The sequence below is a fragment of the Verruconis gallopava genome, assembly GCF_000836295.1.
Source record: "Verruconis gallopava strain CBS 43764 unplaced genomic scaffold supercont1.2, whole genome shotgun sequence".
NCBI lineage: Eukaryota > Fungi > Ascomycota > Dothideomycetes > Venturiales > Sympoventuriaceae > Verruconis > Verruconis gallopava.
Window position 1 is genome coordinate 506,245 of NW_015622138.1, and position 15,559 is coordinate 521,803.

Below are 15,559 nucleotides of genomic sequence, written 5' to 3' on the forward strand. Positions count from 1 at the left end.
CGACTCAATTTTTTCTCGCTGATTTCGGTCCCATGCACGCCCTGAAAAGGGTTCTTGGCCCCTCACCATGACATCGCACTCTCTGCTCCACTTTTTGAGAACAATACCACTAAGTACAAACGCCAACTTGCTAGCTTAGTACGAAAACATGTGTTAACTTATGCCTAGGTGCTTATTTCACTCGCACGCATGTATATTGTCCAGGAAAACGCGTTGTATCAACTACTTCGTCGGGAAAGCCAAAACATGATGAACAGTATGACCTTGTTGTAGTCGGTCATGGTCTCTCAGGACTGTGTGCCGCCATTTCGGCTGCTGAAAATGGCGCATCGGTCTTGGTAGTAGATCGAGATCATGGCGGGGGAGCTTCTGCAATGTCCGGCGGTGTTGTTTATGCTGGTGGAGGAACGAAGCAGCAAATGGAGGCATCAATCCATGACACTCCAGAAAATATGTTTAACTATCTAAAACTCGAGGTCGGCGATGCGGTCAGTGATAGTACGCTGAGGCGATTCTGTAACGAAAGTACTAGTATGCTCGAATGGCTGGAGAAGCACGGGGCAAAATTCGAAGGCTCCCTGTGTCCGTGGAAATGCTCATATCCCACAGATCAGTACTACCTTTACTACTCTGGTAATGAAAAAGCGCATCCGTTTAACCGAAATGCGCAGCCAGCTGCTCGCGGCCACCGCTTCGTCAAACCGGGCCTCGATTCCGGCAGCGGGCTCTGGAAAACGTTGACTGATTCTGCACAGAAGCTAAATGTTCAATTCAAACATCTTTGCCATATCGAGTCCATTATAATGGAGAATGGTCGCTTTCAAGGCTTGCGTGCTCTGAGGGTAACGGAAGATCATGCAATGTTCGCGAGGCACAAAAAACTTAGCAGGAAAGCGAAGTCGCTCATAATATCTTCTCCAAAACGTGCCGCTAAACTGCGGGAGCAAGCAGAAGAGATTTACAAGAGCGCTGCTCTTCCAGAAACAATCAAAGCAAAATCGGTTGTCTTGGCAGCAGGTGGCTTCGCCTTCAATAGGGAATGGGTCAACAAATTCGCCCCCCAATACAAGAATACTCGTCCTCTCGGATCAGGGAACGACTTGGGATTCGGTATTCGCCTTGGGCAGTCCGCTGGAGGTACTACTTCACACATGGATAGGTTCACATGTTGGAGGTTCCTCACCCCTCCGTCAACATTCCTGCGCGGTGTAGCTGTCGGGTTGAATGGAAAGCGGATTGCTGCAGAGGATCAGTACGGCGCAACGTTCTCCGAGGCTCTGATTCATGACCATGGTGGAAGGGGATATTTGATCCTTGACTCAGAGCAATGGCGCGAAGCTAAAGCCCGCATTTCTGTGGAATCTACCTTCCCAATGAATGTTCCTGCACTATGGTCGCTGTACTGGAAGCATGCACGTGCCCGTTCTCTGGAAAAACTGGCCAAAATTATCGGAGTCCCTGCAGACGTAATGAACGAGACTATTCAAGCCTACAACGATGGAGTACGCTCGGAAAGTGGAGACCCCTACTTCAAAAATCCTGAATACTGTTCTCCAATCAGCAAGCCTCCTTTCTACGCGATCGATATCTCAATTCGTGACTCTGCTTTACACTTTGCTACCGGTCTATCATTGGGAGGGCTTCGGGTGGACGAGGAATCTGGGTCGGTGCTTTCTGATAAAGGCACCACCATACCTGGTGTATATGCTGCAGGACGAAATGCTGTAGGACTGTGCTCTAATCGATATATCAGTGGCCTTTCACTTGCTGATTGTGTATTTTCTGGTAGGAGAGCAGGCAAACATGCCGCGTTGGCTGCAAGAAGTGTCTTATCATAATTCTAATCGATATGTAAGCTTGGTTTATAATCTTGATGATACTGTTAGGTTGCGAAAAAGCAATCACTGCGCGGAAGCATTCTGCTTCACCGCTGCAACTTGTGCAAAATCCACCATTCGCTTCACCACCATGTCGTCGCTGATATCGCCGTCTAGTATCTGCTCAACAGCCTTCATGAAGATGCTTTCTTCCAGCTCAAAATATCTTCCATCATGTGAATAGATTAGCTGTCCATTCCGCGAGCCATCAGCCATCAAGAAGGCAACTTTCTTGGCAACAACTTCGGGTCCCTGCGTCTTTTTGCCTGTGACTTTGATAGACTCTGGAACAAGCCCTGAAATTGTCCAGGATGGGGCAACCGTGTTTACTCTGATGGGCAATCCGGCGCTTTCGAGCACAGGAACAAGGCCACGCATCAGTCCCAAGACTCCATGTTTGGCAGAGCAGTAATCCGGAACGCGAAAGCGCTGGAACGACGACGCGGAGCCGATAAGAACTATTGACCCGCCCGAGGAATTTTTGCGAATATGATGGATGCCGAGGTAAGCCGTGTTAACGACAGCTCGAAGATTAATGTCAAAGACAAGATGGTTGGGCTCAAGTAGCTCGCCGTCCGCGTCGAAACGATCCACGATGTACGTCTCTTTGTTGCTTATGCCCGCATTGGCATAGACATGGTCGACACGTCCATGTCGAGAAATGGCAGTTTTGAACAAGGCCACGAGATCCGCCCACTTGGTGACATCCGTTTGGACGAAGACAAAGCTTGAGTGATTAGTGGGGGATACATTCAAGTCGCTACCAACCACAAATGCACCCAGCTCTAATAAGAGTTCAGTCGTCGCAAGTCCAATGCCCGAGGCGCAGCCTAATTAGGTTTAGACAACGTGGATTGCTGAAGCTGCGGACATTCAGTTACCCGTAATAACCACAACCTTGTCTTTGAGACCAACTAAGTCTTCACTTTCAATTTTGAACTCAGTCATAATTAGTACTGCCTTCTAGAGAAAAGAATTTTGCATGTATCCTGAAAGAAACGTGTTCTGGCGTGGAAGAGGAGAAACAGTAGAACTTCGGGTCGTTCGAGTCGTGCAAGATGCCGAATCGGAACCGCCCCCGCACGAGTGCTATTCATTTCAGTTGTCAGAATTCAGCGATGATAGCGTCGGCCGAATATGGTTTATTCCTAATAAACTTGCAAGTTACTCTTTTTGATGTTTTGGACATTTTTGGACTTAGACTCTTGCTTGACCCATGCTCCCCTGTTTCCCTTGCCCGACCAGCCAGTCAGTCTCTAATATGGAGTTCCAAACCAGGCGAATTGCTCTCCATTCCTGATTACGAAAAGGTCTTAGACATGTCTAGTTGCCCTAGTTATCATAGTTTTCCAAAGTTTCACTCGGAGCTTGTTCATGGCTCGTTTTAGTATGAACTAACCAAGCTGCCCCAATTCCTCTAAGCACGTTTTAGAATCTCGGAAATCATTTTGATACCGGAATATCTGCGTTAGGCACGCGTGTTTTTAATAATTCTCACTCTGATACCAAACCGATGAAGCACCTGTCATTCCAGGAAAATTCTTGCGGGTTGTGAGCACATCTCGTTTCTGGATTTTGGTTACCAGGCGGGAAAGTGATGCTGGTATCATCACGGACGGGATTGAGAAATTTACATAAATCCTGTGCTTTCAGGTACGAACTGAGCCGCATTTCTCCGGAATCGCATTTACGGCTGATTTCGCAGCATGCTGCGGGTGGGTTCGAGAAGCGTGAGAACAACTTCTTGACCTTCTCGACAATCGGCTCCTCGAATGCTTGCCCACTTCTCGTTGAGTGGAGAGAGTGCATATGGATACCCACTAAGGACATCATAGCAGAAAGAGTAAAGGCATGAGCTTGGTCAAACTCTCTTTGTCGTCCTTGCTCAAAACAAAGCAGCATGGTGGACGGGAATGGTGAAATTCCAGTTTGATCGTGCAAAGAAAGAAAGAGAAAAGAGAGAATCCGCTGTATGGGGAAACCAACTATCTGTGCTCAAGAGCAGTTGAAACACCGTGCCAGAAAACTAGCATATTAATGAGATCTAGCCGTGAAAGATTTGTGGAAACCCTCCATGGGGCCTTAAATTGTTTTTTATTTCTTTCAAAGCACATCATCTATGCGAACTTACAATGTCTCCATAATACCTCCGACATATGTACGGTGATAGACCATGCCTTTTTTTATGTGCAGTTCTGAATCTAAATCGGTCCAGGATTGTTCCAATCCCGCCGCGAATCCTGTTCTTCTTGGAACCAGTATGTATATCATGACTCATATTACTAAGTGCAATGGTGCTCCCTTGTGAGATAACATTATAGGCTGCTCCAGAATTGCTGGATCAGTACCTAACTGAATTGGTCCGCGTGATCGCCCTCTCCGAGCCTTTTGCCCAAAGTGCCAGAGCGCATTTTTCTTTGGCGTCTGCTCGCACGCTCTTCTTCCTCCCTCGCTAGCCGCATGGCCTTCTTGCGTTCATAAACAGCTCTAACCGCTCGCTTGGTCTGTTCGCGGCCTTCGTCAAAGTTGGCTCGTGCGAGCGACACCACCTTTTCGATTTGCTCCGGCGTGTAGATGAAGTTCCACGTAGAAAGATAGTCCGACGTCTTCGGGTCAACACCCTCAACTTTCTTGTTTGGCAAGAAAGGATAGTAGATGACCGTGATTCCGGCATTTGGCCTCATGAGCTCCAAATCATCTTCGACAAGCTTCGAGGTGGGGGACTCTTTGTCTGTATACCGTTCATCTGTCGTTCCAACCCACACATTACAGTAGCCGAGGTCCTTCTTGTTGCTTCTCTTCGCCGCATCCTCACGTGCCGCCTGTTCTACTTTGGCTCGTGCCTCAGCTTCAGTGCTAGACTGTGCCTCATCTAGTTCCTTCGTCGCCTGTGCTGTTGACTCCTCAGCAGGCGGCCACCCAGCGCCGAGTGGCCAGCCTTTGATGCCTCTTTGTCTTGCATATCCATCGACAACACGTAGCCAATTGTCCGTTTTGACGTCTGCAGATGCATCAAAAGCGATTATGATATCAACGTCTCGACCGGGTCGAAGCAATGGATAGATTGGAAGGTTGTTACTCATACCAGCGTCCATAAGTTGAAGGTGGGTAGACTGGAAGATGCTTTCGGGACATGATGGTGGGAGCTGACCGCGCATACCTATTGCGAAATTTGGGATCGTTGCGGGGTCAATGGGGTGCACTTTGACAAGGTCATCGTCTCGCTCGGCAATCATCTGGTCGATGCCTGCAAAACCAGTGAGACTCTTCATGACCGGCCTGATTTCCCGATAGTAGTGAGAAAGTGTTGCACAGAATGCACTGCCCCAAATGCCCATCAATAGGGGGACGCGCAGTTCTGGCAAAGCAAGTCCGTTCTCTCGCCACACGCTCCGACCATTTTCAAAGCGTCGACCAATTGCCCAGGTAGGAATCCCTGCTGCGAGTTCTTCGCACCAGAATTCGTAAGGGGTAAACTCAAACCACTGGAACCATGATTCCTTCCTTGCCTTGATCTCCGCTTCTTCTGCCGTCTTCTCGTTCTGCTCTGCAATCGGGATCTCATGACGCACTGCCGTGTAGATGGGAAGAGGATTCTGGCCACGGTCGATGTACTTGCGCTGGTTCGAAATCTTCAGGTCATCCGAATCAACGTTAAGTTCGCCCTTTGGAACCAGCAAGCGGGCAGCCAGGAGCAGACCGTATATATCGACGATACCAAAATCTGCGTCTGGCACCCCTTTTAATTTCTCAACCATTCCGCTGAGCAGAAATTTGTTCGTAGGAGCGCTGTTGATCAGACTGAAAGCAGCTGGAGGGTAGGCAATGTGAACTCCTAGACGATTCTTCAAATGCTGAATCAACTTTGCGTGGTTCTGTTGAGAAATGGAGGAATAGAAAAGAGTCTGCAACCAGCAGCTGCCACTAACGCCCGCCGTGTAGGTGATACAGTCGAACAAGCCCGATTCTCGCGATGACAGGTATGATGCCGAGCCCGCAACAAGAGCGCGCAGTCCTCCACCGGATCCGCACATAGCAATCGTAGGCACATCGTCCGGATGTATCTTACCTTCGGGAATATCCAAGTACCCAGCCAGTGCTTTGACCGTGTGCATCTTTCGCCATTGGAGAAAAGCTTTCTCCTCTTCGCAAAGGTCGTTGGACACACGCACCGAGCAGTCCCATACAATCTCGGGGTTGATCTCGGGGTCATTGGCTTCCTGCCATATCTCTTCGGCAAGAGAGCCCGGAGCCATTGACATCTCCCTCTGGAGCTTGTTCATGAAACCGGGTAGCATTTTGACCCAGCCCGGCACGAGAAGGTCACTGATCTTGTCTCCGATGGTCCCCCATTCGATAGTAGGTAGTTTGGGAATGACGCTGCCCTGTCCCGACTCGTTTTGCTTTTGCTCGTCTTTTAGATAAACTTGCCGTTGCGTCGGGGGATCCTGCTCGCCAGACTTTTGGTCATCTTCGTCCTTGACAGCACGCGACGACCACCATGACGGCCACGTGCTTAGTCTTCCGATGCCAGAAGGCTGATCCTCGTCATGGTCCATGTACTCTCTCGGCCCATCACATCTCGGGCGGTGGGAAGAGTACCATTTGCGTAGAAAATCCGGCTGCCATAAGTAGAGAAACGTGCCGCCAGCAGAGAGCGTGACGGCATGGCTGATGAACAGCTGAGACAAAGAAGGACCAGCAAGAGCTGGGCGTGAAGACGTTGCCCGACCTGCATACACACTATATGGCCAGAACGAAGACAACAATCAGTGCTCGCTCGACGACTAAGACGATATTTCTGCTGGCTGGGTGGGGAAAGTCTTTAACCTACCTGCGTGTCCGACATACGATCGGCCCTTGCCCTCGGCCACACAGCGGGCGCGACCTAATTCTCACGTGCATGATCGTGCTGGGTCGAAAACCACTGCCTTCTTAAGCGCGAATGCATCAATTGGCCGCGCGCAACAGTCCACTCGGCGAGCAATCACCAAGAGGACGGTGTTTTTGGGTGCTCGAAAGGCCGCCGCGGCCTGTTTTTGTTGAGCACCGGAACAGGTTTGACAGAGCGTACGGCCAAAACGGGTCAAGCACCACGGTTCGTCCCGTCTTGGCATCGCGGTGCATGAGCCGCCTTCTGGGGGGGACGGGCCTTGAGTAAGCTGGAACGCAATGCGAAGCCGCGGGAGACTCGACCACGTTTCTGAGGCACTCCAATAGATTTCTTTTTTGGGACTACCGGGCATATTCACGGGAGCATGTTATGGTGCAGTCGCTCGCAGCGTGGTTGCATGGTTGCACGCTAGCGATTCCCCATCTTCAAACGGCCCTCTGACCCGCGAGACACCCGGAGCTCGCAATGGTTGTGCAGCGGAAGAGTGCGTTTGCAGAGGAGAGCGCCGAGGTGGAGGTGCTGTATGCGAACCTGGAGAAGCTTAAAGGCTTGACGAAGAAGATTCAAGGCTCCTTGAACAGACTGGAGACGAGCGGCAAATCGGTCGAGGAGGCCATCGCACCCATCTACAGCAATACGCAGCGCTTACAGATTACCAACAGGAGTAGGGCTACTACCCACATCCATATATTCCGGTGACATAGCTAATGTGGCCTAGATATCGACAATGTCATCGAGGTGATTGATCGCTTTAGGAAGCCCCTAGACCAACGGGATCGCGAGGATAAAGTGATACGACAAGAGTACGTCAATATCGTGCTTCGGTAGCTGCCTTTGCACATGCTGATATGCCATCTCAGTCCTCGCGTTGTTGGAATACCAGACTACGTGGCATCGATAGACCGAGCCACCCGTGCGCTTGCCGGCCTTCAAGCGTCCCCGCTACAGACGAACCAGAAAGCTATCAGTGAGCTCTCGGCACTGCTGCGGTATGGTGCAAAGCAATTGGAGCAGGTCTTCAGGGACATATTGCGAGAGGAATCAGCGAAAATAGAGCCTATGCAGTACATGGCCAAAGGTACTGTTCCCATACAGATGATCAGTCTTCGATCGGGTTAACTCGTGTTCTAGGCAAGCCATTCCCCACCATATCGGACAGCAACAGCAACACTTTACGACAAATCCACACTCACGTTTCTGCATCCGTCACGCAGGCCTCACAAGGGAATACGGCGGAGTCGCCCACGATCAAAGCATACACGGAGATACGAGGAGAGTACATAGCAAACACGCTGAAGACGCTCGCGATGGCGGCCGTCAACACGGGCCGCAAGATGAACGCCGACCAGATATACCAGCCGGGCACAAACACGCTGCCCATGTATGCGGATGGGTTGAAGCAGATGGCGGAGACGGAGTACAACGTAGTGAGCCCCATCTTTCGACGCGAGGAGTGGGAGCGCGTGTGTGCGTCGACGATGCGGCAGCCGATTCAGGAGTTCGGCAAGACGTTGCGCGAGCTCAACACGCAGATCCAGAGCAACATGATGACGGACTGCTTCTTGGCGTACGAGATTGTCGGGGTCGTGCAGCGGCTGGCGCTGGACCTTGAGCGTGTCTTCGACGTCAAGCAGCCCATCCTGGACGCACTCAAGCCGGTGCGCGACACAGCGAAGATGTCGATGTCGTCTCTCCTGTCCGGAATCCGCGACGCGGCGTCGAACCTGGCGTCGCTGCCGCAGGACGGAGGGGCCATACCGCTGACGGCGGACGTTATGACCAAGCTGCAGACCATGGTGCGCCTGCTGGAACCGGTGACGTCTGTGCTACGCGACCTTGGCGACGGGGGGTGGTCGAGACCGGTGCAGACGCTCGACGTGCAGCCCAACGGCGAGCAGCTGTTCGTCAAGTACGCGCGCGACATGATCGAGACGCTGCTCAACGCCGAAGAGCAGCGCGCGCGAGCCCTGCTCAAGAGCGCGGCCGTGCAGGGCGTCTTCATGGCGAACAACATCGCCGTCATCACGCGCATGATCGAGTCGTCGGACCTCTTCCCGCTGCTCTCCGACCTGATCCCGACCTTTGTGGAGACGCGGCGCAAGCAGGCGGCGAAGCGGTACCTGGACGAGTGGCAGATGGTGTGCCGGCACCTGTTGGACCAGCAGAACACGCGGGCGATGCGGCCGCCGTCCGGGGGCGCGTCCGAGTCGGCGGTGGTCGTCAAGGCGCTCAGCTCCAAGGACAAGGAGGCCATCAAGAACAAGTTCGCCGCGTTCAACAAGGACTTCGACGAGCTGATGGCCAAGCATCGCAGCTACAACTTCGAGAGGGAGGCCCGGGCCATGTTCTCGAAGGAGATCAGCGCCTTGCTCGAGCCGATGTACCGCCGGTTCTGGGAGAGGTATCACGAGATCGACAAGGGCAAGGGAAAGTACGTCAAGTACGACAAGAGCCAGATGGCGGCGACGTTGTCGACGCTGTGAGAGGCCGACGCGAGCTACGAGACGATCCCGTTCATGTGGGCCGGGTGACTGGACGACGGATCAAAAGTTCCTTGACCCTTTTCAAAACCGGAATCCTTTTGTTTTCTGATCTCCATTCCTTTTCCCTGTTTCCCCCCCCTTTTTTTTCCCTTATCTTGCTGGATACCCTACGTCGAGGTGCTGGGTGTTTTGGGTGTGAACAGCTGTTTGGTTTGCATTTTCTCTGCTTTTTTTTTCTTTTGCTTTTCCTCGCGGCTTGCGGTAGTTGCTTGGGATCGTCTCAATGAAAAAATAATAAATAAATTCCGAGCGCATGGTCGCCCCCCAACGGCTTTCATTGGAGGACTTGCTCACATTCTCTTGTGGCTCTTTGCTCTTCATGTACATATACAGCAATGGCACAAGCCTTTACCTCTACAGTGCTAGTCCAATATGCTTGTCACACGTGAACATATACTACACAGGCATGCACGATTACAAACGGCGACAATCAGACGGCTGTGAATCAACCGGGAGGAGGTAGAGAGGAGTTTGCAAAGAGACTTTGGAATCTGATCCGTGCAGCAGCGGGCACGAGATGCGCAGTAGTCGACAGATGGATAGAGAGATAGATAGATAGATAGACCTGGTGTAGGCAGCGGAGACAGTGTACGCGTGCGGGAGATTGGAGGACGCAGTGGAGAAATGCATCTTCTCGCGCGCAATGTTGGTGATGTGTCCGGTCACTCTGTGTGTATGGAGATGGCGACGGGATGACTCAGGTGACAAGGCCAGCATGCCTTCCTCATATCGTTTCCCTCCTCTCCAGCCTTTCGAGCGTGGACCTTTCGCGGTTCACACAGCGGATGGCAGGGCGCGGGATCATCGTGTCGAGGTCAGTAGAGACAGAGGCAGTTATAGTGACGGCAAGGCGCGTTCAAAGGTTGAGATTTCCTCATCCCACACGGCTCTTCTTAAGCAGCTTCAAAGGTACCTGCTGGCGGTAAGAAGCTGAGGCCGAAGCGACGTTCCGCCAAGAAGCTGCTTGAACGCCTTCTACGGTGTGCGACACTGGATCCACACATGAGTGTGTACACGCACAAAGATACATATACATCTATTGACTGACACATGACTGCTGTTGCAGCCATGGTTACAGAAATCGCGTGTGGAATCAAGACGTGCTAAGGAAGGTGGCTCTTTCAGGATTGGTGTGCGATCCATCCCTTGCACCGGACGAGGCCCAGGCTACTCGGCGTGTGGCACAGAACCGGCGTGCGAAGATAGGACGAGAGAGGGGGGGGCCCGCGTTCGTGCGAGGACAGAGCCTTGGGGCAGAGCGGTACGAAGATCGTTGAAGACGTCGCGTCCAGGGCGGTTGTCACGACGTATGGGGTAGGTGAGCATGTGTGGGCACAAGCACGCGTTGGGCCTGTCGCAAAGGGCGAGACAAGAAAACGGGGCCAGACAAGCCAGCGGGCGGCGGGCGGTCCTGATTGGCTGGCTGCAGCTGTCAAATTTATTGGGCGCACGGGGGGCCAGAGACGCGGAGATTTTTCGTCGTCTGTTCCTTGCGGCCTGAGGCGGAGCGGACGCCGCGCCCAGCACACAAGCGTCAGGCACAGGTCGGGCTTTGTCTTGGCCGTGGGGGGTCTCGCGCGCTCGGGAGGCAGGTCGCGACGAACGAGCGCGAGGACGAACGAGCGCGTGGACGGGCGAACGGGGCGATTGAACGGACGCGTGCAACTGAAGGGATGAAAGCGTGGGCTGGACGGCCGAGGGCCGCTGGCCATGTCGTTGGCGTGTCCTCTCCCCTTCCCCTTTGCGGGCCTCGCCTTCCGCCCCGGCCATTCCGCTTTGGGCGCGCGCGCAAGGGGCTCGGGCGCGGGCTTGGGCGTCTGCGCGCTCTCCTGGGCCAGCAGCGCACGCCCGCTCGTCCCCTCGTCCACCTCGTCCACGCCGCCCGCGCCCTCTGGCTCGTCGTTCTGCTCCTGCTTTGCCTCTGCCTCGTCCCGTCTTCGATGCCCATCCAGCGCGGCCACTTCTGCCCGTTGCCTGTACCTGCACCACCGTCTCCCGCCAATCCTCCCCTCCACCCGCACGTCCACGTCCACACATCTCTCCGTCCATCGCAGGCGCACTCGGTCTCCTTCCTTCTGTTCTCCGCGCCTTCTTGTGCCCGCACCTTTGTCGTGCCCTGATCCGCCTTCGTCGTGTCGTGCCAGACCCTCGCCGTCAACCTTGCCGACAACCGCACCCCCCCAAAAAAAGGGACTCGACCCAAAACGTAAAAACGGTCTGTGATCCCAATCTCTCCCTACCTCCAAACACACACTCACTCACACAATTGCACTTGCATTCGCCCTCGCTCGCATCTACGCGCACACCTCGTGCGAGCCACCTGTCCTGTTGCTGTGCGACCTTCTCCTGGCCATCGGCACCTGATCGCCTGCGATCTCTTTCCATTGCCTTCGTCGTCGCATCCCGCTTCGCATCCTCATCGACACGCGAGATTCCACCACTGACTTGGTCTGCTACAGCTGTCCGCAACTGTACGCTTACGTAGCCCAGACGCTCCGTCGATTCGCACAGCAGAGCTCACACAATGGGTAAGTTGCCATGCCTGTTCCCTTTCTCCTTTCGTTCGCTCGTCATCCCCTGATCGTGTCACTCGCCTGCGGCCACGGCAGATGCTAATGCTACTGCTGCGTAACTGCTCCCGATCACCTGCACCACTCCACAACCCTTCCCCCCCCCCCGACCTTCCATCCCATTCGCCGTCTGCCCGTCCTGTCCAGCTTGGACGACATTCCACTGACACGCATCCCATCCTCTGCAACACACCCGCCGTGCTGACAGTACCTTTTCTTCTCGCCACAGCAGCCAACGGTGCTCCTCCTACCCGACCCTCTCCTGCTCCAGCTGCGAGCCCCGATATGGCCAACGGCACGAACCCCCTTTCCACCGATGCAAGCACGAGCGACATCCTAACCCCCGAAGCAGGCACTATCCCGCAGACCATTGCGTCCAAAGATCCCAAGGCGGCTGCTGCAGTCGCCGCCGACAGCAGGAACATCGTTCGCCGAAAACTGACTGGCTACGTGGGCTTTGCAAATCTGCCCAATCAGTGGCACCGCAAGAGTGTGCGGAAGGGCTTCAACTTCAATGTCATGGTTGTCGGTACGTTGTCCAGCCGCTGCTGACGAGCGTGCCCGTCGATGAAACGAGGCGACTGACGATGACACTAGGCGAGTCCGGCCTTGGCAAGTCGACGCTGGTGAACACGCTGTTCAACACCTCGCTGTACCCGCCCAAGGAGCGCAAGGCTCCCAGCCTCGACATCATCCCCAAGACCGTGTCCATACAGTCGCTCAGCGCCGACATTGAGGAGAACGGTGTCCGCTTGAGATTGACCGTCGTCGACACTCCGGGCTTCGGCGATTTCGTCAACAACGATGCTTCCTGGGGCCCCATCGTCGAGAGCATCGAGCAGCGGTTCGACGCTTACCTCGATGCCGAGAACAGGGTCAATCGCATGAACATCGTCGATAACCGCATACACGCCTGCGTCTACTTCATCCAGCCAACCGGTCACTCGCTCAAGCCTCTTGATGTCGAGGTGATGCGTCGCCTCCACACCAAGGTCAACCTGATCCCCGTCATTGCCAAGGCCGATACCCTGACCGACGACGAAATCACGGCCTTCAAGAAGAGAGTAAGTTGGCGTCGTACCACCAACGTCAAACGCCGTCAAAAAAAAAGGCTAACTTGTAAACCCCAGATCCTGGACGACATCGCATACCACCACATCCAGATCTTCGAGGGCCCACGATACGAGCTCGATGACGAGGAGACCATCGCCGAGAACAATGAGATCATGAGCAAGGTCCCATTCGCCGTTGTCGGTGCTAACAGTGAGGTCACAACCGCCGACGGTCGCAAGGTCCGAGGTCGCCGTTACCCCTGGGGCGTCATCGAGGTCGACAACGAGGAGCACTGCGACTTCGTCAAGCTGCGCCAGATGCTCATCCGGACACACATGGAGGAGCTCAAGGAGCACACCAACAACAAGCTGTACGAGGACTACCGGTCCGAGAAGCTCACGGCCATGGGTGTGCAGCAGGACGCATCGGTCTTCAAGGAGGTCAACCCAGCCGTCAAGCAGGAGGAGGAGCGCGCCCTGCACGAGCAGAAGCTGGCCAAGATGGAGGCGGAGATGAAGATGGTCTTCCAGCAGAAGGTGCAGGAGAAGGAAAGCAAGCTGCGCCAGAGCGAGGAAGAGCTGTACGCGCGACACAGGGAGATGAAGGAGCAACTCGAACGCCAGCGCGCAGACCTGGAGGAGAAGAAGGCCAGAATCGAGAGCGGACGACCGATCGACGGCAAGGAGAAGACGAGGGGCAAGTTCTCGCTTCGCTAAAGAGCTCGACGGCCAGTCTGGGACACGCAAAACGGTCCCTCGTCCCTTTCGCGGCCTTCCTTTGTGCCTGGTTTGCTGAAATTTTTCTCTTTTTTTTGGCGCAGGGTCGCTGCGGCGACGGCTCACGACCATTTGCTGGCTTTCTTCTGCGTTTTCAAAGTCTCACGACCCCCTTATTAACCGCGTTAATACTGCCTTCAACTGTCGGAAACTCTTTTGTCTATCTCTCAAACGTACACAGCCTCTCCTCCCTTTTTCTCCCTCTCTCTGTATCTCGCTCTTGCTCTGCGAGATTCTGCATCTTACAGCCTTTCCTTTCCGAAAGAAGAGAAAAAAAATTAAGACAAAAGCTCTGAGTTCGCAGGTGGAACGGCCCTCCGGAGGCGAAAGAATTCCTCTTCCACGTTCAAAGGGAAGTGTGGTGTGACAGAAAAAATTGGTTGAGCACGGCTACATTCTATCTCATATTAATCAGTCATAAGTGAGCGAGTTGGTAATGCTGGTTCATGGGTGCTGTTTTTTCTTTTGTTTTTTTTTTTGGCTGGTTTTTCTCTGGTGCAGTTGGCGAAATCAAGTCTTGTGCGTGTATATCTGCGTGCAATCATCACCATCGTCGTCATCATAACCATTGGACCCTCCCTTGACAGATGTGGGTAGTGTCTCTTCTCGGATTGCATGCTCATGCAAGGCAAGGACGCGAAGAGGCGGATACTGTTCTCACACCTTACCACCTCCACGCCGCGTGCACTCCATTTTTTCTTTTTTCTTTTGCTCTTTCATTTCCCAAGGTTTCAGTCTGTGTTTTGTTTCCTTCTACTCTCTTGTCGTCTTCATACATTGTGTCACTGCAAGGCACGCACGTGGACGGGTTGTGTATGCCGTAGGTGTTCTATAGGGCAGGTTGAAAGGCATATCTAATCCTGTAGCGCGAGAAGAGTTGAGCGTGCGTTTGCGTTCGCGTGCCGCTTTTTCTCAGGAGGAAGGGGCGAGAGAAACAAGCAGCTGCTACTCTACTTTGAAAAAAAAAAAAAAAAATTGACGTCTTGGAGGTTCTTTTCTTAAACACGTCATGTCATGTCTGCTTTTAGTTGCTTTACTTTTTTTTTTTTTTTTTTTCCTCTTTTTATGCCATCCTCGCTCAGCGTCTACGTCCACTTTCGCTTGGATCATTTCTTCTTTCCATTCTCTCCTCGTGCGAGAATAACTACTTATTCGCCGTGCTGGTCCACCAGCCCATCTTCACCCCCCCCCCCCCCCCCCCTTTCATTCCCCCATTTTCCTACCTTTTATCTACATCTCGACAGGCCACGCCGTCACACTCTTGAACTCACTCTTCGGCCCGTCCTCGTCAAGCAGTTTACGGTGCACTGTGGGAGACAAGTGCGAGAGATGGCCACTTTTTCTTTGCAGGCCTCTCAGTCGTTTGTTGCCGTGTTATACGGGTTCGTATGAGCCTTTGGCATGATCAATCATCAAATCTACCAATCTTTATATGCACACACGTATATATATATATATGTGTGTGTGTGTGTGTGTTAATTGACTGACTTTTGCGACGTAATGAGGAAGCACGATTATTGCACTTGGCGATTTCTTTTGGGAGAGGAAGAGCTAGGGAACTATGATTTCGAGACCTCCGCGACATTACATCCTTTCACAGCCACCATTACGTCTCCCGAATCATTTACTGGTAATGATGGGATAGAACGGCATAAGGAGAGATGGAAAGATAATTTATGTACAGAGAAAGTGTGTACATAGAAGGGAGACCTTCCCAACAAGCTCTTAGCCCCATTGGTCCTCGCCTTTATCTCCCGGCCTTCCCCTTGGATGTACACATTCTTACACAAACCCAAAAAAAAACCTTTCGATGCATCTCTCCACGCTGGGAGGCCCTCACTGATGC

General features: G+C 53.2%; 5 protein-coding genes across 7 annotated transcripts; 3 read left to right on the forward strand and 2 right to left on the reverse strand.

The window, feature by feature from the left end:
* Positions 1 to 133: 133 nt before the first annotated feature.
* On the forward strand, positions 134 to 1,873 carry PV09_00674 (uncharacterized protein). The gene has a single exon (XM_016353449.1). It carries the CDS (start codon positions 375 to 377, stop codon positions 1,836 to 1,838), a length of 1,464 nt encoding a protein of 487 aa, XP_016218602.1. The 5' UTR covers positions 134 to 374; the 3' UTR covers positions 1,839 to 1,873.
* PV09_00675 (uncharacterized protein) lies at positions 1,819 to 2,880 on the reverse strand. The gene is made up of 2 exons (XM_016353450.1): positions 2,759 to 2,880; positions 1,819 to 2,707 (listed from the first exon to the last, which is right to left on the reverse strand). Exons 1-2 carry the CDS (start codon positions 2,823 to 2,825, stop codon positions 1,902 to 1,904), a joined length of 873 nt encoding a protein of 290 aa, XP_016218603.1. The 5' UTR covers positions 2,826 to 2,880; the 3' UTR covers positions 1,819 to 1,901.
* A 1,049-nt stretch (positions 2,881 to 3,929) lies between these two features.
* PV09_00676 (uncharacterized protein) lies at positions 3,930 to 6,919 on the reverse strand. Its single transcript, XM_016353451.1, has 2 exons — positions 6,712 to 6,919; positions 3,930 to 6,620 (listed from the first exon to the last, which is right to left on the reverse strand). Exons 1-2 carry the CDS (start codon positions 6,780 to 6,782, stop codon positions 4,226 to 4,228), a joined length of 2,466 nt encoding a protein of 821 aa, XP_016218604.1. The 5' UTR covers positions 6,783 to 6,919; the 3' UTR covers positions 3,930 to 4,225.
* Positions 6,920 to 7,051: 132 nt separating this feature from the next.
* PV09_00677 (uncharacterized protein) lies at positions 7,052 to 9,665 on the forward strand. Its single transcript, XM_016353452.1, has 4 exons — positions 7,052 to 7,435; positions 7,490 to 7,574; positions 7,632 to 7,849; positions 7,903 to 9,665. The coding sequence occupies exons 1-4, from the start codon at positions 7,237 to 7,239 to the stop codon at positions 9,252 to 9,254; spliced, it is 1,854 nt and encodes a 617-aa protein (XP_016218605.1). The 5' UTR covers positions 7,052 to 7,236; the 3' UTR covers positions 9,255 to 9,665.
* Positions 9,666 to 11,239: 1,574 nt separating this feature from the next.
* On the forward strand, positions 11,240 to 14,656 carry PV09_00678. Of its 3 annotated transcripts, XM_016353455.1 has the most exons (6): positions 11,240 to 11,529; positions 11,774 to 11,842; positions 12,114 to 12,179; positions 12,237 to 12,413; positions 12,482 to 12,948; positions 13,015 to 14,656. In XM_016353455.1, exons 2-6 carry the CDS (start codon positions 11,839 to 11,841, stop codon positions 13,651 to 13,653), a joined length of 1,353 nt encoding a protein of 450 aa, XP_016218608.1. In that variant the 5' UTR covers positions 11,240 to 11,529; positions 11,774 to 11,838; the 3' UTR covers positions 13,654 to 14,656. The 3 variants fall into 3 exon arrangements, with proteins under 3 accessions (XP_016218608.1, XP_016218607.1, XP_016218606.1); XM_016353454.1 differs by having other exon boundaries at positions 11,240 to 11,842; XM_016353453.1 differs by having other exon boundaries at positions 11,240 to 11,842; positions 12,114 to 12,413.
* Positions 14,657 to 15,559: the final 903 nt, after the last annotated feature.